The 23,621-nt window shown below is 46.4% G+C and overlaps 1 protein-coding gene across 2 annotated transcripts; it reads left to right on the forward strand.

Annotated features, from left to right (window-relative positions):
• Positions 1–1,939: 1,939 nt before the first annotated feature.
• FBXO21 (F-box protein 21) lies at positions 1,940–22,025 on the forward strand (the record flags this gene model as incomplete). 2 transcript variants are annotated; one of them, XM_082774347.1, is made up of 12 exons in its annotated part: positions 1,940–2,145; positions 5,383–5,518; positions 7,215–7,309; positions 9,309–9,430; positions 10,637–10,783; positions 11,606–11,739; positions 11,974–12,110; positions 12,902–13,078; positions 13,881–14,013; positions 16,550–16,740; positions 17,749–17,906; positions 21,048–22,025. In XM_082774347.1, the coding sequence occupies 12 exons, from the start codon at positions 1,940–1,942 to the stop codon at positions 21,224–21,226; spliced, it is 1,815 nt and encodes a 604-aa protein (XP_082630473.1). In that variant the 3' UTR covers positions 21,227–22,025. The 2 variants fall into 2 exon arrangements, with proteins under 2 accessions (XP_082630473.1, XP_082630474.1); XM_082774348.1 differs by lacking the exon at positions 1,940–2,145 and adding an exon at positions 2,899–3,452.
• Positions 22,026–23,621: the final 1,596 nt, after the last annotated feature.

A 23,621-nucleotide genomic window follows, 5' to 3' on the forward strand; every position in this document is an offset into this window, starting at 1 on the left:
CATGGTTTTCCCCTACCTCTGAGCTCTCAATGCTGCTAAAATCTCTGCCATTCGTACAATGTACTCCAGCCCCCTCTCTCGGACTGACTCTGGCTCTGTTTGCAAGATATCCACATTGTTCTAAAGCATGCACCTCTTTCTGTATAGTTCCGATCTTCTGATTTTATGGAATACTTATGCCTGTTTGCATTACAGTCAAAATAAAAAAGTGAACTAAAATACAGCAGACATCGGTCTTCTCTTATCTGTGTGTTTTTAATGCTCAAAGGCCTCTTCTGATAACTTGGCCTTGCTCCTTCTCGCTACCTGCATAATGTCAGAGCACTATAAATAGGACGATAGCGTCAATCAGCGATATACACTTATCTGCAAGACACAAACACTTTCTTGTAAGGTTATTCGACTTCACACATTACATGTTTCACATCACTTATACCATGTCCACTGGGAAAACAGCATAGCTGAGCAAGGAGGGCTGTTTGCATGCTATCTGTTGGGCAGATAGGAGCGTTCAGCAGTTTTACCCTAGGCATTGCTGTAGCGACACCTCAGATTCAGCAGCAGCGTTACCTTGGACATCACCAGTTACCTCAGAGACCGCCGTGGTGCTGCCTCAGATATGGCGGTGGTGTTACCTCAGATGTGATGGCAGATACAATGCGTTAGACATCGCCAGGTCGTTATAGCAGCCACAGCAGCAGATGCTGTGGTGTCACCTCAGTCCCTACGGTGGTGTTACCACAGCAAGAGCGTTACCTCAGACATGGCAGTGTCACCTCAGGTATTACCGCAGCCATGGAGGTGGCGTTACCTCAGGTGTTGCCACATATTTGGTGTCTGCATTCCCTCGCTATTAGGGATGTGGTTTAGTGGGTGATATTGGTGGTAGGGGGGTGGTTGGACCATATGATATTGGAGCTCTTTTCCAGACAATGATTCTATGATTACACAGCCACCCTAGTGGCATTCCCTCAGGTATTACCGCAGCCACATCAGTGGCAGTGTAACCTCAGGTATTACTGCAGCCATGGAGAGGGCACTACCCCAGGTACCACCATATAGGTGCTGGCAGCATTCCCTCAAGTATTATCAGAGCCATGTTGGTACAGTGTTACCCCAGGTGTTACCACAGCCACCGAGGTAGCAGCGTTACCTCAGGTATTACTGCAGCCATGGAGATGGGGTTACCTCTGTTATTACCAGAGCCACAGCAGTGGCATTCCCTCAGATGCTACTGCAGCCATGGAGATGGGGTTACCTCAAGTACCACCACGTATGTGTTGGCAGCATTCCTTGGGTATTACCAGAGCCATGCTGGTGGCAGTGTTTTACCAGAGTCATGGTGGTGGCATTCCCTCAGACGTTACCAGAGCCATGGAGGTGGTGTTACCTCAGGTATTACCAGGGCCATGCTAGTGGCATTCCCTCAGGTATTACCACAGCCATGGCAGCGTTACCTCAGGAATTACCACAGTCATGGCAGCATTACCTCAGGTATCACCACAGCCATGGCAGCGGCATTCCCTCAGGCATTACCACAGCCATGGCAGCGTTACTTCAGGTATTACCACAGCCATGGCAGTGGCATTCCCTCAGGTATTCCCACAGCCATGGCGGCGTTCCCTCAGATACTACCACAGCCACAGCAGCGGCATCCCCACAGCCATGGCGGCGGCGGCGGCAGCGCCACCCCCAGCAATCCTCCCCCCTGCCCGGCCAGCCCCGTTGGCACGATGCAGACAGCCCAAAGCTGGTAGGGACGGGCAGCGCTCGGGGGGAAGGGGGGGCAGCCATACAGCTCCCCTCTCCAGCGTGAACTTTACAGACGCTCCCTAGCGCCCGCATTGCCGGCCGAGGAAGGAAGCGACGCTCCCTAAGCCCTGCCCGCAGGGGAAGAAGAGGGAGGGGGGGGGGGGAGCCGCTCAGGTAAACACCCAAGATGGCGGCGGCGGCGGGAGGAGGAGGAGGAGGCGGTGGCGGCGGGCGGCCGGGCCTGGCGGAGCTGCCCGGGGAGCTGCTGGAGCTGATCCTGTGCTGCGGGGTGCTGGGCGCCGCCGACATCGGGCGGGTGGCCTGCACCTGCCGCCGCCTGCGGGACGCCTGCCAGCCCCGCGGCAAGGTGTGGCGGGAATGCTTCCGCCTCAGGTGGGCAGCGCCCGGGGGGCGGGCGGCGGGAGGGAGAGGAGGAGGAGGAGGAGGAGGAGGAGGAAGAGGAGGAGAAGGGGGAGGAGGGAGAGGAGGGGAGGAAGTAGAACGGGAGGAGGGGGGAGGAAGAGGAGGAGGAGGAAGAGCAGGAGGAGGAGGAAGAGCAGGAGGTAGAGGAGGAATAGGAATAGGAGGAGGTAGAGGAGGAGGAGGAGGAAGAAGAGGGAAAAGGGGAGAAGGAAGAGGAGGAGAAGGGGGAGGAGGAAGAAGAGGAGGAGGAGGAATAACAGGAGGAAGAGGAGGAGGTAGAGGAATAGGAGGAGGAGGAAGAAGAAGAAGAGGATAAAAAGGAAGTAGAGGAATAGGAGGAGGAGGATGAGAAGGAAAAGGAAGAGGAGGAAAAAGAGGAAGAGGAGGAGAAGAATACGATGAAGGAGAGGATGAGGAGGGATAGGAGGAAGTAGAAGAGGAGGAAGAAGAGGAGAAGGGGGAGGAACAGGAGGAAGAAGAAGAGGAGGAGGAGGGATAGGTGGAAGAGGAGGAGGAGAAGTGGGGGTGAGGGAGAAGAGAAGATAGGAGAAGGAGGAAGAAATGGAGGTGGAAGAGGAGGAAGAAGGGAGGGGGACCGGGAACAGGGTGCACACACTGTGGCTGTCTGCTGGCCTCCCGGCCCCACTGCGCTGTGCTCTCGTTTTTTGCAGCCACCCCAGCAGCCACAGAGGTTTGTCCTGTCCCAGGACGAGGCTTTGGGTTGATGTTTGCTGCTTGGGGTTTCATTTAGCCCCAGGGTGGTCTCAGTGTGCCTCGAGGGGGGCACAGCCCTGCTGAAGCCCCTGGAGCTGTTGAATTGGCTGCGTTGCTTCCTTTCATGGCTGCAGGAGCACCAGGCGTTCGCTGGGGCCACCAGCCTGTCTAGAGCAGGGTACGCTCATCTGCTGCCTGCTTTTGTCTGTGTTTTGGCACAGGAAAAGCAGCAGTATGCCTGTAAACACTTGGCTTCGAGAACTCAGCAGAGTTAAACGAGGGGGTTATTCCCTCTCCTCCCTTGAAAAAAGGCTGCCTGACAATTACAGCCTCCCCTTTTCAGCAAGCTAGAGCTTGGCATGGCTGGCCAAGTATTTTCACCAGTTCAGCGGTTCTAATTTCTGAAGCAAACCTGAACTTCTACAAGTGCTTTAGATCCGACAGTTGAAATTGAGTGTGGTGGGCGATTAGCACATGCTGCAGTCCTCCTCTGTCTCTGATAATAGAGCTTTTGGCAGGAGTGTGCATGTTGACCTCGTCGTCCTGGCAGGATTCCACCTTGCGTAATTATGTTTTATTTTCCAAAAATCATCAATGTAATTTCAACCCAAGAAATCATTGTTTCTCCTGCTACAATAAATGATCGTAACTGTTATTACGACGTGGCTGCATTTCAGCGATAGATGAACAGCCAGGGATCCATTAGGAGAAAGGTTACTGTGTGATGTGAAGCTATTTGGTTAGTCTTTGACTTTATTGTGTAACTGCGATGGCAGTGCAGTTTTATTTTTAACAGGCAGTAAAATGTCTTCAGGGTATGGATGGACAGAACAGTGCATTTTGGTCTGTTGCTAAAAATTATTATATGGAAGTAGTGATTTAAATATTTGGCTGTAAATATGCAGGTAGGGATATAAGAATTGTCCTGTGTATATATATGTATTATTTTCTATATAAATATATATATATATACACACACACAAATTACTATTTATATTTATTTATATAAATAACCTGAAAAGAACCTAAGGCAATTCATGTAGTTGAAGAAAGATAACATTGTAAAAAAACAATGTTAACCAATAGAATGTCAAAATGTGGGGAAAAAAAAGCCCCCCTGCAAATTACAGGAGGCCTTTCTCTTGTCTTTCTGTCCCATGCTGTCCAAAATATTTCCACCTGTGCTCATCCTGCCTCACATTCATACCCAAATGGTCTCTGTGCCTTCAGAAGAGTCACGGGTATAGCTGCACTGGCATATATTTTATTGCGTAGGGCTGTGTAATGGCAGCATGTGCCCACTTCAATAGGAAAGGTGCTGTTGGGGGTAATAGACCCCAAAACACTGCCTTTAAGTTAGGCTTTCTGTTCACGTACCTTGAAATGCTTCTTATTAAGCTATAAATTGTGTGTTAGCTTTTAGACTTGGTAAAGCAGGTCCAGCTTTCTTTTACACGAAAGGGGTTTGGTTTGGGGTTTATTTTTTAATATTTCTTATATTAAAAATGACCTGCAAAGTCATCTAGCTGTCACGATTTGACTTCAGAACTCTGTTTCCCTCCAGCAGATGCTGCCACCAGCAAGGTAGTAGAGGGAGCTCTGGTTTGTGCGTCCTTTTAATTAGACCCACAAGGGTAGGAGGAAGAACACAAGACAGTGAATTCTCTTTGTTAGTTGGCAAGTTAGCTTGAACGTGGTACATCTTCAGAATAGCAAACTTTTCTATTATAAAACTCTTTATTTGTTTTACTGATGCAATACCTGTGTTTATCTTGGAAAGCTCTAGAGGAAATTTCAGAAGTGTTCAGCAGGTATAGATATTGAGATACCTGGAGTATGAACCTTTTGAAGGTTTCCTGTTAACATTTGCTGTTGACAGGCCACAGGAGAGCTTACTTTTAAAATAACCAGTAATATTGAGTTGAAATCAGTTGGATTTATGCTTTGATGCCTGAGTCAGTCATTGGATTAATTTGTACGATTACATCTGAGGCTGTATTGTCTCTTGTCAGTGGGTCAGCTCCTCAAGCCACGTGGTTACAACTTTTTACAGTTCTGGAGATCTTCAGCAATGCTGAAATCCTGGAGAAGAGGAGGCTGAGGGGAGACCTCATCACAGTCTACAACTTCCTCGTAAGGGGGTGTCAAGAGGCAGGAGACCTTTTCTCCATTAACACCAGTGACAGGACCCGCGGGAACGGGGTTAAGCTGAGGCAGGGGAAATTTAGGCTGGACGTCAGGAGGGGGTTCTTCACAGAGAGGGTGGTTGCACACTGGAACAGGCTCCCCAGGGAAGTGGTCACTGCACCGAGCCTGTCTGAATTTAAGAAGAGATTGGACTGTGAACTTAGGCACATGGTCTGAACTTTTGGGTAGACCTGTGCGGTGTCAAGAGTTGGACTTGATGATCCTTAAGGGTCCCTTCCAACTCAGGATATTCTATGATTCTATGATTCTACTAATGAACCTGTTCACTTCTGTCTTGTTGTGTAGGTGGCCATCGCTGCTGAAATACTACAGCCACACAGACGGTGTTAGCTGGCTTGAAGAATACAAAGCACGGCACAGTGCTGGACTAGAAGCCCAGAGAATTGTAGCTTCGTTCTCCAAAAGGTTCTTTTCAGAGCACGTAAGTCATCCCTGTGCATGTGCAGTAGCCTAGCTGTTTGGTTAGTACTTTGTAGCAGTTTCAGGTCTCTCCCCACATATTTTTCAGCTGTGCAGTCAGAATTCGTATTGCCTCACTTTATGTGAGAATGCTAGACTGCCGGCCAAAATGAGAGAGATGGTCCAAAATCCAAAGGTACAAACTGTGCAGAGTCCAAGGCACGTTCTGCAGACCACATATGGCTGTTGCTGAGATCCTCATTGTGTCTTTATGAGCTCTTTGCTCATCGCTGCATGTTCAGACCTGGCTCTATGAGCTCAGCGACTTCTGAAGGACTGATAGTTTCTTTGCATATACCACAGCCTATCAATTTATCTCCCTGCAGGCCTCGTGCAAGGATATGCTCCTCTGAGAGTTGTCAGGAATAATTTGAAAGCAGGACTGAAGCACAATAGGTTCACTGAATTGGAAAGCATATTATTCAAGCTCTTTACCTAACCATGACACCACACTTATGTGTCTTGTGTAAAAAGTGAAAATTTAGTCTCTCAGAAAAACTTACTTAAGCATGGAACATCAGTTTCATTGTCTGTTTGCTCAGTTGGTGGCTGTGGGTTTTGGCTACCTATAAGGTTTGGGTCAACCTGAAATTCTGTGAAATAGACTTAAAAGCTGCACATAACTAAAGCTGAATTAAAAAGTTCATGCTAGAGCCAGTAAATGGCCACTCCTCTCTATCTCCTTCACAAATACATTGTGGTCCAGTGAAGAAATCCCCAGAGTCATTGGAGACCCATATCGAAGTCTGATTTTATGCTGGCAACTGTTTTTTGTTTTTTTTTTCCCCAGAGAGAAAGGCCATGAGGCCAGTAGAAAATTAGGAGATGCATATGTCTTGGCTCTTCTTTTTGACCTATTCCACTGAGGTTGCAGCAGCTAGACGTTTTAATGTGGTGAAATGTGTGTCAGGGCATTAACCGACCGCAGAGCCTCCTGGCTTCCTACTGTTTCAATCACGTATGCAAGGACTGTTGAGAGACCATTACTCAGCAATACCCGAATTCCTAAAAATTAGGACTGTCTCCTGTGGGCTAGAAACTGCAGCTTGCTTCTCTGCTTAGAATTGCAGGGAGGAGACTTTTCAACCCAATTCTGCTAGATCCAGTGGAGTGCCACTAAGATACAGTATAATAGGAATCCCATTTTTTTCCTTAAATTTTGTTAATTTCCTGTACTGAAAAGCTTGAAAGCAGATAAGATTTTTTACAGTTCAACCAGAGTTTAAAAATTCCAATTTTTGCAAGAAAATGTTACGAATATAGACACAAAAATTACTGTTTCAGATATTTTTTTAGATTAACAACCTGATAGGTCCAGTTTGGCCCTCGTCAATATTGCTTAAACAGTTGAGGTTTGAGACTGAAATGAAAGCTCCTGCTCCGCTCCTTCATTCCTTCCTTCCTCCAGGAGCAATCTGCTACTCTAGGGAGGGTATGGAGAGGTTTAGTCAGCCACAGGCAGTTGTTTCCACCTTAAAGCTTGGGCCCAGCCTGCGTGTGATCTGAAATGCCAGGGCTGGTCCATACACCTCTGCAGGAGCCCCAAATGCTGTAGTAGTTAGCTCAGGTTGCTGTAGGGTTTTGAGACTTTCTATGAAATCACGTTCTTTAAGAAACAATCTCTTGTGCTCTGCATAATTCGGTGTCTGATTTGGCAGGTCCCCTGTGATGGATTCAGTGACATCGAGACTCTTGGATGCCCAAGTCACTTCTTTGAGGATGAGCTGATGTGTATCCTTAACATGGAAGGAAGGTAAGAAAGAATAAGAAGTATTAGAAGTGGAAGGGATTTTCTCCTTTCAGTGGCTAAAGAAGAATGGTACTGTGATGGGTGCCTGATGTCAGCTTCACTCCTTTCATCGCCCCAAAAACCAACATCCCCAGTCTTACTGAGGCTGGGGAGAATTACTGTGCGTTTAATTGCAGAACACATTTAATACTCTCAGAAGAACCCGTGTAAACCATCCTACAAGAAGAAGGTCCTCTGGCTTCGTGTTGCTGTTTGTTGCTTGCTTGTTTCCTTGCAAGTTCCCAACAGTTCTCTCAGTATGGGCCTACAACACAGGAGGGAACAGGAGTACTTCACTGTGGATTGCCACTGTAAATCCCTCCCCACATCATGAAACCACAGCCCCTTTTTTTTTTTTTTTTTTTTAATCTCTCCTGTTGCCTTTCTTAGCTGTAGTAGATAGGTACGTTTTTTGTCCCCAAATAAACATCTGAGTTTAATTGAACCACTGCAAAATTTGCAGCTTGGTAAATTCTTTGGACAGGTGAAATGCCAAGTGGGTAAATAAAACTTTTGGTTCACATCTGCCTGGGTGTTCTCATTACCATGGGTAACACTGAGTGAGATGAATAGTTCACAGGCTTGCTTAAAGGCTTTTCTGTTGGTACCATATAAACAATGCTGGTTTTGCTGTGATACAAAGCAGCAATACATTTGTCTCAATGGGGTCTAATAGCCTTGATTAAAGGGACTGTTAGTAGAGCTTGGAAAAACATAACTGGAATGACAATCATCTCATTTTTGCCTTTTCACATCCATTTTATTACCTTCTCTATTTGAACTGGGACTAAACATCTCTCATTTGACAACTGGTTAAAAAGCTTTTGAGCCTTCGCACTGGCCAAATGCCTCCCAATAAAGCAGAATTGATGCTAATTACACCCTGATTAAGCTGTAGTCTTTGCCATTCAGGAGCGTTAGGCTAAATCATTTCCCTGGAAGATATCCCAATAAAGCAGTTGTCCCTATTGAGCGTCCCAATGTATTGGAAGAGGATGAAGTGTTATGAGGTTTGATTGTTCTCCTGTTCGTTAGGATGGAGAAGACTGATTTGACCTGCAATCTGGAGGAGAGAACAGGCAAGCAGGAAAAAGATTTTTTCATGAAGAAAGGAGCTGGACTTGTTTTAAAAATATGGCAAGGACAGAGCCAGGATATCAGCAGAATCCTCTCTTGTGTTTGTGTCTGTTTTTATTTTTTGATTTTTGGTTTCAGGAGGCACCATTCCTAACTATTTGGTGTAAAAGTGCGTGCTGAAGCAATGGGTAACCCATTGCTGAAGGCCAGGGCTTGCTCAGATGCATGTGATTTGAATGCCTCTACGTTGGGCTGTCATATTTCCAGTGACCTCTTCAAATCAGCTCTCTGCTGCTTTTTGGGCACTCTACCTTCACTTCTTAATATAGAAAGTGTAAGGGATTTTACTATGAAAACTTTAAGGTTTCGTATTGTGTGATCTACAGGCCAACTATTGGTCCCTTCCAGCCTTTTTTGAGTAAAAAAGACATTTTTCTCTGGCAATTTTGTTCTGAATATTATTGGACATACATTCCTGTCTCTCATCTTTTTCTTTTATTGGTGAAATGATATTTTAATATTCTGGGGGAACACAGAATCAGAGGACATTTTGTGAATAAAATTGTATTTCATTCAGATATTCTTGAACTACTTTAAGCAGGATCTGTGTTGTTTCCTGTGATACTGTGTCTTCTCAAAATGGTATCTTAGTGACAAGATAAAAGCTGAAGATGATGGGGACAATATTTTGTAAGTGTCATAAGTTGTGTTTCTTTTGATGATAAGTATGCTCTTAATATTTACCTCTTTGGCTGACTCTGTGGTGTCATTGGTCTTGTTCAGAAAAGCAATGTCTAAAAGGTAGATGTCTTCACTGGAAAAGTTAAATGGAATGTTCACTCTTGAAGTGCTTGTCTAATACAACTTCTTGTGTTTCATTGTGCAGGAAAGGCCTCACCTGGAAGTATTATGCAAAGAAAATTCTCTACTTCCTACGGCAACAGAACATATTAAAAAATCTGAAGGAGTATCTTCAACGCCCTACTGATCAGCAGTCATTTTTAGAGGGTAAGTCCTTAGCAGAAGTCCGATGCAGAGCAGTTAATGACAGCTTTCCATCATTGTTGCTTTACTTGGAGAGAAGCTTCCTTGCTTACATGTCAACTAGCCCCTGGACAGCGACTCAGAATTAAGTTTGGATTTTTGCTGTACCTAAAATCCTTAAAAAATTATGGTAATTGCATAGCATTACATCAATAATCAGCATTCCATTGGCTTCTTTCTGTGCTGTATGCTCAAATAGTTGTGCATGGACAGGTAAACAGAGAAGCAATGGAAAAAAGTTAAAATACTTGGATTTGAACAGTGCAGTGAAGAGATCAGCAGCAGTTCAGCACCCTGACCAGCTGACATTGCAGAAGCATTTTAACTGTGGCCTAGGGGCTGAACAGGGCCTATCAGACCGAGTGATCTGATTTCAGGTCAGCTCCCTACCATCTCCTTTCCGCAGAAAAGAGAAAAACCTCTCTCCTTTCTCCTTGGACAAGAGCAAGGAGTATGCTGCAGGCAGGGTGAATCAGTGCAGGTGAATTGATTGCAGGTGAATATAGTTGATTCTAAAGGTTGGGCAATATGGAGGCTTTGGAACGAGCGTGGTTGACAAGATGACAAGGAGATTATTCTGAGAAAGGGCTATTTTTTTTCTGCAGAAGTTTGACAGGAGAGGGTTGGGCAGAAGAAAAATGAAAATCTGTTATAGCGGGTTTCTGACAGGAAGATGGAGGGCAGGCATGGAAGGATGAATGTAGCAGAAGAGGGAGCATTGAGCAAGAATGATGGCGATTGAGGATGTGGCAGGAAGAAATCAGAACTGATGCAGAAGTGAAGTTGAGGTTGTTTGAGGCTCTGAACAAGAAACATGAGCTGGGAGGATGCCAGGAGATGCAGTGTGACAGGAGTTGGCTGGTTAAGTAAGACTTGTCCAGCAGCATACTTGCTCAATGTACAAATCTATTGCTTTCCTTTTCAGAAAGGTGGGGTGGGAAATACAGAGTCTAACTGGCATTTATCATTGTCAGCTCGTTCTCTGCATTTTGTGATAAATCCAATATACAAATGAGAGTTTTGAGAAGAAAGTTGTTGTGTTGTGCTGCAATTGCTTGCTGTATGCCATAGATTTGGAATTTAGAGTAGACAAAAATAAGCAAAAAACAAAACAAAAACAAAACAAAAAACAACTGAAGTCCTGTTTCTTATGTAGTTTGTTTTTTCCAGGTGCTGTTTTAATTGACCAATATTGTAACCCGCTGTCAGACATCTGCTTAAAAAGTGTCCAGGCACAGGTGGATGATATCACTGATAAAGTGCGCAAAGTCCTTCGGACGAAAAATGCGAGGCACCCCAGCTTGGCTTCCAAGGCAGGTACTGTATAAAAGCATATGCTTTACTGCAGACCATTTCTGCAGGTCTCAACAGAGGCAGATAAGGTGAAACAGCTGTTGAATTATTGAAGCTTAAAGCATTATTGTCCTTCATCCCATTGAAGCATGTTCTGACATTTGCTTAAACTATCATTCAGGCAGCAGCTGTTTGTTCAGCCACAGAAGCTCGATAGCCCAAGGTTGTCCATCTGATGCTGTCTAGGCAAAAAGGATTGGTTTGTGGTGGTGTTATTTTTTTTTTTTTCGTTTGTCCCTGAAGTCTTAAGCAGTCCTGATGTGTGTAGCAGAGCCGTGGGACAGGTCCTTTCCTCAGCAAGTCTTGGCAATCAGCAGCAATAGAAAAGGTATAGGCTTTACCATCTCCAAAGGTCAGGCAGCATCTTACTTCTTGTGTTTTTATAAGCATTAGTCTAATCTTTGCTGCTTTTCGAAGAGGGAATGACTGGTCTGTCTGTGTCTGTATATCTAGAGTGGTCAAACTGGGACTCGAGCAGTGAAAGCACACTTCCCATGCCTGGCCAGTGAGACTGTCCAGCTACAGTGCTGTGCTGGCACGGGGTGGTCAGGGTCAGGTCCTGCAGCTGCAGGAGGAAACAAGGCAGCACTGATACACAGCTGAGGTGTGTGGCAATCCGCTGAGCCGGGCCACACTGTAAGCAGAGCACTAGGGCTGTGTGCTCCAGCCAATCTCTTGACTATTTGAATCAAGATGTCTTTATGTTCTTTGTACGTAAAGGAATTTTGCTATGAGGTTCAGTGCATGAAGGTTAAGTATACTTGTCTTCTCTTTGTATGTTTTCAGGAGAGGTCCTGATTCCAGAAGTGGAGCTTCAGCGGCAGGTACTTGATGCTATGAATTGTGTCCTGTATGAGCAGTTAAAATACAAAGGAAATGAGCTGGATTACTATAACTCCCTGAATTCATACATTCACCAGGTACGTGCATGTTAGGCAAAACCTAGGAGGCTGCAAGGCTTGAAATGCTACTTGGGGTGTTTCATATGACAAAATGTAGTAAAAAAAAAAATCTGTCTCTGAAGAGTAATTTCCTGTAAATTTCCTGTCATCTTTTAGTGCATATTCAGTTAAGTTGGCGTGTTTTCATTTGTGAATTAAAACCTTGGAGTTTTTTTTTTTTTCTTAATATCCCCCACTTTTCTATCCTTCCAGGTTTTGATCCGCAGGACAGGAATTCCCATCAGTTTGTCTGTGCTTTATTTAACAATTGCCAGGCAGCTGGGAGTCAAACTTGAGCCAGTCAACTTCCCTAGCCATTTTCTGCTGCGATGGTGTCAAGGAAAAGAAGGGTAAGTGATCTGCTGTCTTTTGAAGTTTTATCATTTTATTTTTATTTTTTTTTATAAAAGCCACAAAGAATTTACAGCTCCAAACCTACACCAGGATATTTAGTTATTTTCCATCCATAATTATAAGGAAAAGATCAGCTGTCTAGAGAAACTTTCCCAGAACTCAATTCTTCTGTTAAGGAAATATAACAGATTTCCTGAGTGTGAAATAATAGTAAGTATGAGGTGATTGTTCTCCTGTTTAATAAGATTACCAAAAAAAAAAAAAAAAAGAAAAAGAAAAAAAAGAAAAAAGGTGCTTATTTCACTTGACCTTTCACACAGAACAGCTCCTAGAGGCCATTGCGGTTGTACTGTGCACTCTTTCAATTCTCTGAGTCAGTGCAGGACACACCTTTGACCAGATTGTGATCAATTTACAGAAATGTATATTTTGTGAATGACATCAGCAGTCCAATTCAGAGCCATGTTTTTGTCTATATATACCCCTTCTGGCAGTAGGCTTCAGATACCATATGTGTGGGCTCTGTTACACTTTACAGTGCAGCAGCATCATGTAATCTAGCAATAAATACAGCAAACCTGAAAATATGTGAAGGAAAGAACTGGAACAATGGAGTGAAAAACGAGAGAGAAGGTAGCAGGTGATCTCTTTGTACGAGGGAGGGAGCTGAGGTATGAATGGCACATTTTTAGAAACAAGCTTGAAAGTGCTAGGAGAACAGCAATAGGTAATCCTGCTTTACCACAAGGCCCAGCATCACAGCTTGGTTTCCTTGATGTCTTATTAGAAGCACAGATATTTTTGACTACACTTACATTGACGCCTTTGGGAAGGGGAAGCAGCTGACCGTGAAGGAGTGCGAGTACCTTATAGGCCACCACGTGACGGAGGAGTTCTATGGGGTGGTGACTTCGAAGGAGGTCCTGCAGCGCATGGTGGGAAACCTCTTAAACCTGGGCAAGCGGTGAGTTGTAACTGAAGTCATCTGGCCCGTAAGGGCTGTGGGGGAAAAAAGGGCCCATGGTGTGCTGTCTGCCTGTCTGATACTGCCTCTTCGCAGTACTGGAGTGAGGGCTTTAAAAAGGCATCAGTCACGCCAGGCAGTCTTGAAAGCTCTGGATGTCACATCGCAGTGTCTAGTTGCTTTTGATCACCTCCTGCAGCAGTATTGCATGGAAGCAAGAATAGATCGTTTTCACTCAAGAAAATGGACACAACTATGTTGTGGGTTTTTTTTGTTTTTTTTTTTTTTTTTACTATGTGAAAAGCAGATAGGAACTGTTCCCTTGAGAACAGAGACCTTTATGATGACCAGGTAGGCATAAACCATATGCTTAAATGAGTAGATGGTGCTGTAGGATTGTTGACAATATGCTTTTGTTTTCAAATGTCCTGCTAATCACTTTTCCAAGTAGCAACAGAAAGAAATCAGAGAGTAAAAGCATCTCTTTAGGTGTAATTAAGCAAGGGGAACAAAAGCAAATTTCAGAAGGAAGTGACAGAGTGAATTTTCTGAGTATGATCATTTGACCAAGTAGAATACTGGTGAAGTGGGAGGGTAGAGGCCTGTTTTCAACTGTGTAGCGTTTTCCCTTTCCAGCAGGCTGTTGGATGTGATGAGTGACTCCAGGGCTGACTGTCACTTACATGGAGTGAGCATGCCTGTACCTGTAGCACTGCTTTTGGTGGCTATCCCTGTACACCGGCGTATTAGGGATAGGAACTGAAGAGCTAGCCTTACAATTGAGTTTCTTTTTTGCTGGCAGAGAAAGCACTGATCAGTCTTATCAACTCTTGAGAGACTCGTTGGATCTGTACCTGGCCATGTATCCGGACAATGTGCAGCATCTAATGCTCCAGGCTAGGTTATACTTCCACCTGGGAATCTGGCCAGAAAAGGTACCTCGCCACTCGGTCATATGTTTTCTGATAGGCTAAGCATTATTAACACTAGTCTATTGATTTTTGGACTACATCAACTTGCATTACGGTCTGCCACAAGTTGTTTCTGTAATAAACACAATTGAACGAGTTATCACGTTTCGGAGAATCAATTTCTACTACGTGAAGCGAGGAAAGAGGATGACTCTTGCTTGCTCTAGGGGAAACTCGTGAGCAGCCTCAAGTCTGAGTCATAATTTATGATTTACAGCCCCAGTCTGACAATTTGTCTTAAAACCAATACTGTGGACTTGTAGCTAGCTGTAAAGTGTAAGAGGTAAGGACTCGGTATGCCTAGATTGAGGTGGTGGTGATAGGAGTCTGGCTGGAGTCACAGGAAAGGAACAATTACCATATCAGGAAACCTGTAGGAAATTATCTTTTGCAAACAACAAAGCTGTTCTCTGAAACTTTAGGTACACAATCAGCGGCTCTTGTGAAAAAGCAACTTAAAAAAGAATCCCAAGGACAGGGCTGTTAACATCACCTTCAGCCTTGAAGAATCCTGTGAGCGTGGGAAGGACAGTACAGACAGACAGCAAGTTGTCTAAGTCATCCGTGTCTTTTACTGAATTTGGGGGAGGCACAGGGAGAAAACATGTAACTCAACAAACAAAAAAGTATTTCTTTAGCACGTCACTGCAGCAAAGAGAGGTTTCTTTGTTGAAACTGCCTGTGCTTTAGTGGAATTCACTCCCTTTGGCACTGCCTGTGCCATATCCAAACGTTAGGTTTGGGTGATTCGGCAGAAGGATTGGCTGGACAGCTGGGCAGAAGGCAAAGCTCTTCCCACTAAATTAACTGAAACGTGACTGCTGGAGAAGGTGCCTTCCTTTAGAAGAACAAACTGTGCTAAGTTTGCTGTTCCTTTCTTAGGACAGCAAGTTTTAGGGTTGCCACAGAAAAAGCAGCCCAAAGTAAGAAATTACTGGGGGGGCCCACTGAGCAGAAATGATGAGTGTACATAAACAGAGGAGAGCTAAATGAAATACTGGAAGATTTCGCCTTTCTGGCACTCAGCTTTGTGTTCGTGAGGCACGTGGGCTTTACGTACTTGCATTTTGCTGCCCCTCAGGACAGATAATGCCTCCCGTGGCTGACTCTTGCATGTAGCTCTCTGCACCACTTTGCCAGACACAATGAAAACGTACAGCTCCAGACTTCTCCTATGGCATCCTCACATGCATCCAGTCCTGCCAGGCTATCGTATAGGATTACAGTTAGCCAGAGAAGCCTGTATGCCTGACAGAACAGAACATACCAGATTTCACAGAGGTCTGCCAAACTTACGGAAAGTGGCACGAAATCTTAAAACTCAAGCAAAGCTGTCCAGAATGTTGTCCTGAATGTTTGCAAATAAGAGTAAATGAAATTGCCAAGAATCTCTGGCAGCCGTGGTCACTGTGCTAGGCCTTCCCCTTTCTGCAGGATTTTTCAGTTTTCACACCCTTCTTAAGGCAGTAAGATGCCTGCCAGCAATTTAAAGTGCTGAGAAGCCTGAGCAGTATTTCTTCTTTTCTTCTGCTTTTTTTTTTTGAGTTTATTTTTTTCAGTGCTGGACTGATGCTCATGCTGAGTAGCCTGAGGTCTCCTCTTCTGCCCCACTCTAAATTCAGGTTCACCAAAACTTGCAGCATGTGATCAAGGAGATGATCCTTGATCTCTTGCCAGTTGCTGAGGGGTGTCAGATTTTGGAAGTGAGGCAGCGTTTGAGGTGTTTGATGTTGAGATGGATGTGTCTGCCTTTTCCAAATCTGTTTAGACAACATTTTTGTTAAGAACAAGATGCCAGAAGATAAAAACTTGCGTTGCCTGCCTGTAACAAAACTGGTGGCAGCTGTTCTGTCCTGATGCTCCAATGGCATGCCAGAGGGTGTTGGTAGGCTGGTACTTTGGATCTACAGAGTCTGCTACTTTGGGAACACTTTTGAAGTCAGTGCCCTTTAGTTATCCTGCGTCAAGCAGGTTCTCTGTCTCCTGTTCACTATTTCAAGGTACAGCATCGTACAGGTTATTTGCATTTCCTTCTGTGCTGAGGAACTTTTTAAAGCTAAAATGTTTGTTCTGGAGTACAGCAGAAGTCATCTGAAATCACTTCACAGCAGGGGTTCAGCAGACTAGCTTCAGAATTCTTCTAACATCTCAGAAACCTTGAAGCAGTCTCTTTGATGCCCTGTAGCTGAAACATGTGATGCCATTAGCTTGTATGACTTAGTTTTAGGGAGTTACTTTGTTCAGCAGTGCCCTTCCTTAGGAATAGGGAGCTTTAAAAATAGAGGAGAGCAATGTTTGCAATTACTACAGGATAAGCAAGCGTCTACTCCTTGGAACCGTGTAGTTAGAGCAAAGGTTCTCGGTTCTGCGTGGAAAACTTGTGTGGCAGACTTCTAGGCCTGGGCACTTAGACCCAGCTAACACGGGAAGTGTATCTGTTTGTGTTTGACTGCTGTAGAGGCTTGTTCTGAATCTGTCAATCTTGTTTTGCTTGCTGAAGGTTCTGGACATCTTGCAGCACATTCAGGCCTTGGATCCATCCCAGCACGGGGCGGTCGGGTACTTGGTTCAGCATACCCTAGAGCATATTGAGCGCCGGAAGGAGGAGGTGGGACCCGAGGTGAAGCACCGCTCGGATGAGAAACACAAAGAGGTCTGCTTTTCCATTGGGCTGATTATGAAACACAAGAGGTGAGCTCTTCAAAACCTCCCCTGCGCTAGCAGGAGGCTGCGCTGTAATGACAAGTGCAGAAGTGTTTGTTCTGGCCATAATGAGACGGGGTTTTATCTGCCAAGGAGGTACCTGGAACAGAAAATGTCAGGCACATGCATCTATGCTGCATACCTCTTAGAAAAATGAGGGGAGCTCTGTCTCTCCTTTGAGAGAGCAAGCGTTTTTGCTGCTGCTTGTTTGCAGAGAGGTTTGCGAGGTGCCTCCTGTGAGTCATCATGTATCACAGATAAAAATTTCCACAGTCCAGAGCTCTCGAAGAAACATTTGTAATCGGTTAATGAGGGACTGTGGAACAGAACTGGTTTCAGAAGAGATGAGATGGCAAAGACAGCTTATGAATCTTACCCTGCGCTGTTATTAACTGCCTCTTCCTGCATTGCGCAGGGGCTTTGTGTTCCTGTCTGCACAGCCCTGCCAGAACGACGTGCTGGCACTGTGTGGCTGTGGCCATTCCTCCAAACAACTCAGCGAGACATCTGAAGCATATTTTAAGTGTCAGCAGTGTCAGTTATGATACCTCACAATTAATCTCATAAATACTCTGACAATAATGCTGGCTTTGTTTCTGGGAATTAGCACTGAGATTACCGTGTCTGCGTGATGGGAACAGGAGTAATTGCACAGCACGGTAGAGTGGTTGATTCCCCTCCCTGTTTCTTGTTTCCTGTTCTCCTTGTTGCTGACATCCCAGTCTCTTCCCCGCTCTCATTTCTTGTTCAAATTTGGCTTTCCTTTGTCCTCAGCTGTTTGTTCCTGTCTGTTTGCCCAGTCACTTCTAGTCATTTCCCACCCACCTCAGAACACAAACACGTACGCACACAAGTTTTTTTATAATGATGTTCTTCTCCTCTCCTCCTTGTGCCTGCTCACAGGAGGCTTCTGTTCCGTTTGTGCTCTATTAGCCTTGACGAAAAGAGCTGGCTCTGGAGTTTTCATAGCCTGTGTTGTGTATTCTTTTTAATTAGATATGGCTACAACTGCGTCATCTACGGCTGGGATCCTGCCTGCATGATGGGACATGAATGGATCCGAAACATGAATGTCCACAGCCTCCCACATGGCCCCCACCAGCCTTTCTACAACGTGCTAGTGGAAGATGGCTCTTGCAGATACGCTGCTCAAGGTGAGCAGGAGTCTCCTCAGTTTGCTGTCTGTTAAAAAGTGCAGTAGGAGAAGACGACGCTTAAGTGATCAGCTCTTAAGTAGGAGGCATGAAGTGTAAGTTAGAGTTGGGGTAGGAAGGAGAATTGTCTTGAATTCACAGACATATTTTGTTTGATTTCTGTGAAATCAGTCCTGCTAGGGATGAACATTGAGGACCCCTTTGTTACAATCTCCTCTTGCCGTAGAAACAAGTGTGTGTTGGACACGATTGGTTTTATGGTATAAACCAGGATTACTGCTTTTGGAAGAGCTAATTCAACTTTTTCTGAAGTTCAAAGTTCTGTCAGCAACTCTTGCTTTGTGAAATTATGGTCATGCTTTGGGAAGGACCTCAAAGTAGGGTCTTGTGAGAGAACACCCAAACTTTGCTCGTTTTAGGGCATGGTTCTGAACACCTTTCACTGAGAGACTTCGTGTGCTAAGATCCCAGAGAACACGAATAGCGTGGCTTTTGGTGCCATCTCTGGTAAGAAAGGGACTAAAATGAATGCCTCTTCACAAATGCCAAGAGGTGCAGAAATCTCAGTTGTGTGTTCTTTATGCACAGTACCATGAGCAAAATTCTTATTTCATGGTCAGAATATGAGGTTAGGATAAGGGAAGAAGTGTTGAACTCAGGTTAAAAAAGTCTGTAACTCTGTACATTGCAAGCAGGGTGTTTCTTTATCTCCTGTTTTTCTCCCTGTGACACAGAGGCATCCCATCCAGCTGGCAGGGCAGCTGCACAACCCGATCATATTTTGTTAAGAGAAGATGCAGAAGCTGTTGAACAGGAAACGATGGACAAAATGCAGTTCAGCTCTTGCTAGGGTGTGCTCCTAGCATGTTCTGATCCCATACCTACGAGCAAGAGGTGTTTTTTCACGAGGGGACACTCCTACCTTTGTAGCCTGAAACACTTCAAGTGCAGGTGTTTCTTACCTTCCTGAGAGTCACATTATATTCAGTAGAACTAACAAAAAAAAAAGGATGGAGTAGGGGCACAGGACATTGCAGCACTACTTTATGGTTCATATTGAACAGTATTTTACTTCTTAAATAGTCTGGAAAAAAAAATATTTTGTGCCATGGATTAATTTTAAAATATGCACCTCAGTGGAAACTAACGTGGTATTTTTCCACAGCGCTTCTGGGGTTGAGTCATCTCATTTCTTATTCTCTAATTGTTTATAAACAAGTATAATCAGCTCTGATTACAGCTGGTTCCTGAGCACTTTGTGTTTTAGCCAGGCTGTAGTTTGAAACTGCTGTCAGTGGCATCCAAGAGTTTTGATGCTGCTTGAGAAAACCAGGGGGTTGTCTTTGCTTGCTGAAGTCTTTCTGCCTGTCTGTTGAGTATCCCCTATAAAATACAACCTCAGATCACTTGGGAAGGGAGTATTTCATAACCTATTGACCTGGCTTTAAGGAGGGAATGTGTTTTGTTTTTTTTTTTTTTTAAACTGAGTCTTTGTAGATTTAACCAGAAATAACACCAAGCTTATTATAGGTGTGCTCAGTTTGAGTCCTTCCTGTAAATCCGCAGGTTGAGCTGTCGCTAATTCCAAAACACCTGCCCTGTGCAGCAGGCTTGGTGTCTACCTGTCTGCTCTTGTCCTCCCTTTGTTTGCTTGCTGGCAGCACGGGCCAGGTACCTGCTGTTCCAAAACTGCTCGTCAGCACGTTTCTCAGGCTCCCCACCTTTTCAAATCCGCTTCTCCCATTCTCCTCCCCCCTGCCAGCTTCTGTTTCATCACCGTGTCTGTCCGTTTGTGCACAGCTCACTGCTCAGCCCTGTTTCTGCAGGGTGTATCGCAGTGCAAATCATTCCCCTGTGGCTGTACGGGACGAGAAGGGGCCTCGCAGCCCACGGGACCACACCAGCCCGCTGGGGTGCAGAAAGCTCTCGTGCTCTTGGCTGCACACAGTGACATATGGTAGCTCTTACCAAAGTCCAGCTTGCTTCACAGAGCCTGCATGGATGAATACCACTTGTATGTGCTCTCTGAAGTGAACTGAGCGTGTTTCAGAGGCAGATGGATTATTCCTGAACCACGTTCTCAGCATCCCAACATGTTGCCCCCCTTACCTTGCAGATAAGGTACTTTGGGACACAGGCAGTGTTGTGTTTGTGTGTTTTTTTTTCCTACCTGTGTATCTGGCACTGTACTGGAAAAAATGACATCATCTGGGGACTGCTGCAGGGCACCTGCACAGGTGATTTATTGCTGGGCTGCCTCCCCTTCACCCTGATTTAAGCAAATAATCAGGGAGCAAACAGGCCCTCAGCTCGGGTCACCGCTACGCTTTAACGCTAGTGCTTTGTTTACCTGTTGTGCTTCATCAGGTTAGAGTTTAGTGCAAAGGAGGAAATGGGGTGCTCTGGGAAACAATTAACGTGCTCATTCTGGGGACTTCTTACTTCAGGAGCCTGGGATTTAGAAAAGTGAATTTTGCTGTGTGAGACATGCTTGGAAAGCAGGCTGGTGCCTTAGAGCTGCAAGGCACTCGAGGTTTTTTGGTGGGAGAAGCTGGCTCCATATGTGTTTTTTAGGGTCCTAATTAGGGTTAGGTATATTATTACGTTTAGGGTTTTGCCCTGTGATGTCTCTAGGGCATCCTAGAGGAAACTGGGGGTCACTGGGAGGCTTTCCAGGGGAGCTATGGGCACTGGGTGTCCCTGGTAGACCTGCAGAGGGCATCCTTGTGCAGTCACCCACACCTTGGAGCGTTTGGATCTCCTGGAAACTGATCTCCCCTGGGACCTGAGGGAGCAGAGCTCAGTGCTGCAGCTTCTCCTTGCATTTCAAACAAGACCTGCGGTCCCCTGCGTGACAGCAGGTCAGCATCCTGTGCTCCAGCCTAACGTCAGGCCAGGGGGTCTCAGGCAGGAAATATTTTGGTGGCACTGGTAAATGGGGTCAGCATCAGCTAGGAGAATAGGTTCTGTAAGCGGTCCTACTGGGATATTCTCTGCCTGTTTTCCTGGGTTAGGGTTTTTTTTGTTGAAAGCATCAGGAGGCAGCGTTTGTAGAGCTCAGAGACATCAACAGGAGTTGAGAGAGGCGCAGGATGTATGGCCTTCGTGGGGGAATAACTGATTTGTTTCCTCTCCTAACAGAGAACCTGGAATACAACTCTGAGCCTCGGGAGATTCCTCACCCTGACATCGGCCGCTATTTTTCCGAGTTTACCGGCGTTCACTACCTAGCAAATACTGAGCTAGAAATTCGGTACCCGGAGGATTTGGAGCTGACGCGCGCCACAGCTCAGAAGATCTACAGTTCAGGCAAGGAGTGAGTGCAAAAGGCGTTGTGAGGACAGAAGCAGCCGGAGTGTAGCTTTGCCCTCTTCTGCAAAACTTGCCTGGAAGGCAAGTTTGGTGACAATCCTTTGGCTTTAATGCATTGAAAACTGCATTAAACTTCATAACCGGTGCTATAGCATCTTTCCGTTGCCTGCCTGCCCATTCTGGCCCACGGGGACACGTCGGTAGCTGAGGCCAGGCGTAAGGATCTCGCAGGGACAGTCGTGCTAGGGAAGCGCCTTGTCCTACGGAAAGATCTGCCCCTACTGCTCGTTCCGTGATCGTCTTGCCTAGGAGGTTGGCGCAGTGAGACCCCTGGTGTGGAATACTGGAAGAAACTCCGACTTCCAGAGAAGTTGCTTGTCCTTGCGATGTTGTGGGGTTTTTGTTTGGTTGTTTTTGTTGTTGGGTTTTTATGTATATCTCATGCAGGTGATAGTTTTTAAAGCCTCCTCCGTTTGACTGTGTCTCCTCCGGTCTGAATCTTTGGTCGGATTGTGCTTCACCTCTGTAGTCTGATTGTTCACAGAGCTACTCTTCCCATTCTGAGCATCCTTACAGGCTGGGAAAGAGCCCCTGCAGCAAAACCAGAAGCAGCAGCAAGGCTTCCAGGGGTGCCAAGCACCGTGGTAACACCGAGGGCCAGCCGGCCACCTCACACCTGACACAGACTCTCCTAAAGCAGAAGACGAGCTGCCAGCCCTTTCCTGCGCCTGCCAAACCCACCCAGCCCGTGTTCTTACCTTGTTCTTTGCTCTGTTCACTGTGTGTGTTCGTGTGACCTGCAGCACAGCCCTGAGTGCTCCCAGGACGACCCTGAGCCCCTCGGCACCGCTTTGGGGGAGCTCAGAGGTCGCTGTCGGAACAACCCCACGGCCCGTGGGGAGCTGCTGGTCACCGCTGCCTCTGGGCTGTGGGTGTTTATGCAATACAGTGGGATCGGGACTGGAAACGGGCCAGCCCTGGAGACAGCCCAGCGGCGTGTGGAAGAGAGATGTTAATTCCTGCAGCTCGAGGCCTTTTTCCTTTTTGCCAAAGGAGAGCGGATTTTGGCGGGGGGTGGAGCGGGGACACGCACTGCAGTGCCCAGAAGGGAAGAGGCTTAGCAGCTCCCTGCACGTGGATTTCCACACGGCTTAAAGGCCCAAACGGAGTCACTGCAGAGAAGGTTTTCCTCTGCATTCAGGTATTATGGGGTGCAGAATGACATATCCAGAGCCTGCAGAGCTCTGGTTCCTGAAGCAAAGCCTGCAGGCTGGCTGCAGCAGCGTGCCCTGTCACTCAGCAGTTACAACACCGTAGCTCTGTCAGAGAGTTAGGCACCGTGCCCTGTTAGGTGGGGGCTCTTAGTCTATTATAGCACTTCAAATATCACCACGTGCCATCCCACACCCCTCCTCCTGAGAGAATGCTTGACCTGCATGCCACCCTACTGAAGTACAGTTAATAATAGGAGAAATAAATACTGACAGCCCAGCGCTTTTCCCAGGGGAGCGGTGGTGGTGGTGGTGGTGGTGGGCTGCAGGAGCCGTGGTGCTTTACAGCAGCCCTGAGTGGTGAGGGTGCTGCACTCCAGGTACCACAGCATCTTTCAGTAGCTGTGTACTGAAATGAATTTGGAGTTGGGGGGACGGATTTTCTCAGAAGCTGAATGGATCGAAGTGAAAGCAGGGCAGGAAGTCATCAGGCAAAACCTTAAAGTCCACCCCTCTTGGTTTTGAGGGTTGGAGTAGATAGAGTTTGACTCTCCAAACCTTTCTGAGGGTTGAAAGGAGATCCCAAAGCATCCTGACAGGGATGCAAGGTAGGGAACAGGACTGTTGGGTCACGAGGTCGATGCTGGTGGCTTGGAACAGGAGCAGGGCTCCCCGTTCCCAGCCTCGGCTCTGATGGTGCCCTGGGACAGCGTCCGTGTCAGTGCATTTCCTGGGGCTCTGGGTGTCCCTCTGCCACTCTGGTGGCACCTTGCCCCTCGCAAGCACACCCAGTTACCACGCCCCGAGCTCCTGGGCCTGTCGGTGTGCTGTCTGGATGCCAAGTAGAACCGTGCCATAACAAAGCCGCAGCCACCAACGCAGAGCTGCCCAAAGCTGCTCTGAAAACTCCCGTGTTCCTCCTGCAGCCTGGGGGCTGGCGGTGTTGCTTGATGTGGGTTCAGTCCGCAACTAGTCTTGGGGAGGGGGAATTGCCCCGTGAGTTTGTGCAGCTTCAGTCCCACCGTGTGTTTTCCCATGCACCCGGTGGCTCCCCTGTCCCCCTCTCCCCTCCTGGCCGTGCAGCCGCCGTTTCCCCAAGAAGGCAGGAGAGGATCCCAAAAGTTTTCTGTGTCCATGCACAGGGTCTGGGTCCCCAAGAGCGATGTCCCTGTGCTCGAGATGTGTGTCACAC

Source organism: Aythya marila, assembly GCF_965140915.1.
Source record: "Aythya marila genome assembly, chromosome: 17".
NCBI lineage: Eukaryota > Metazoa > Chordata > Aves > Anseriformes > Anatidae > Aythya > Aythya marila.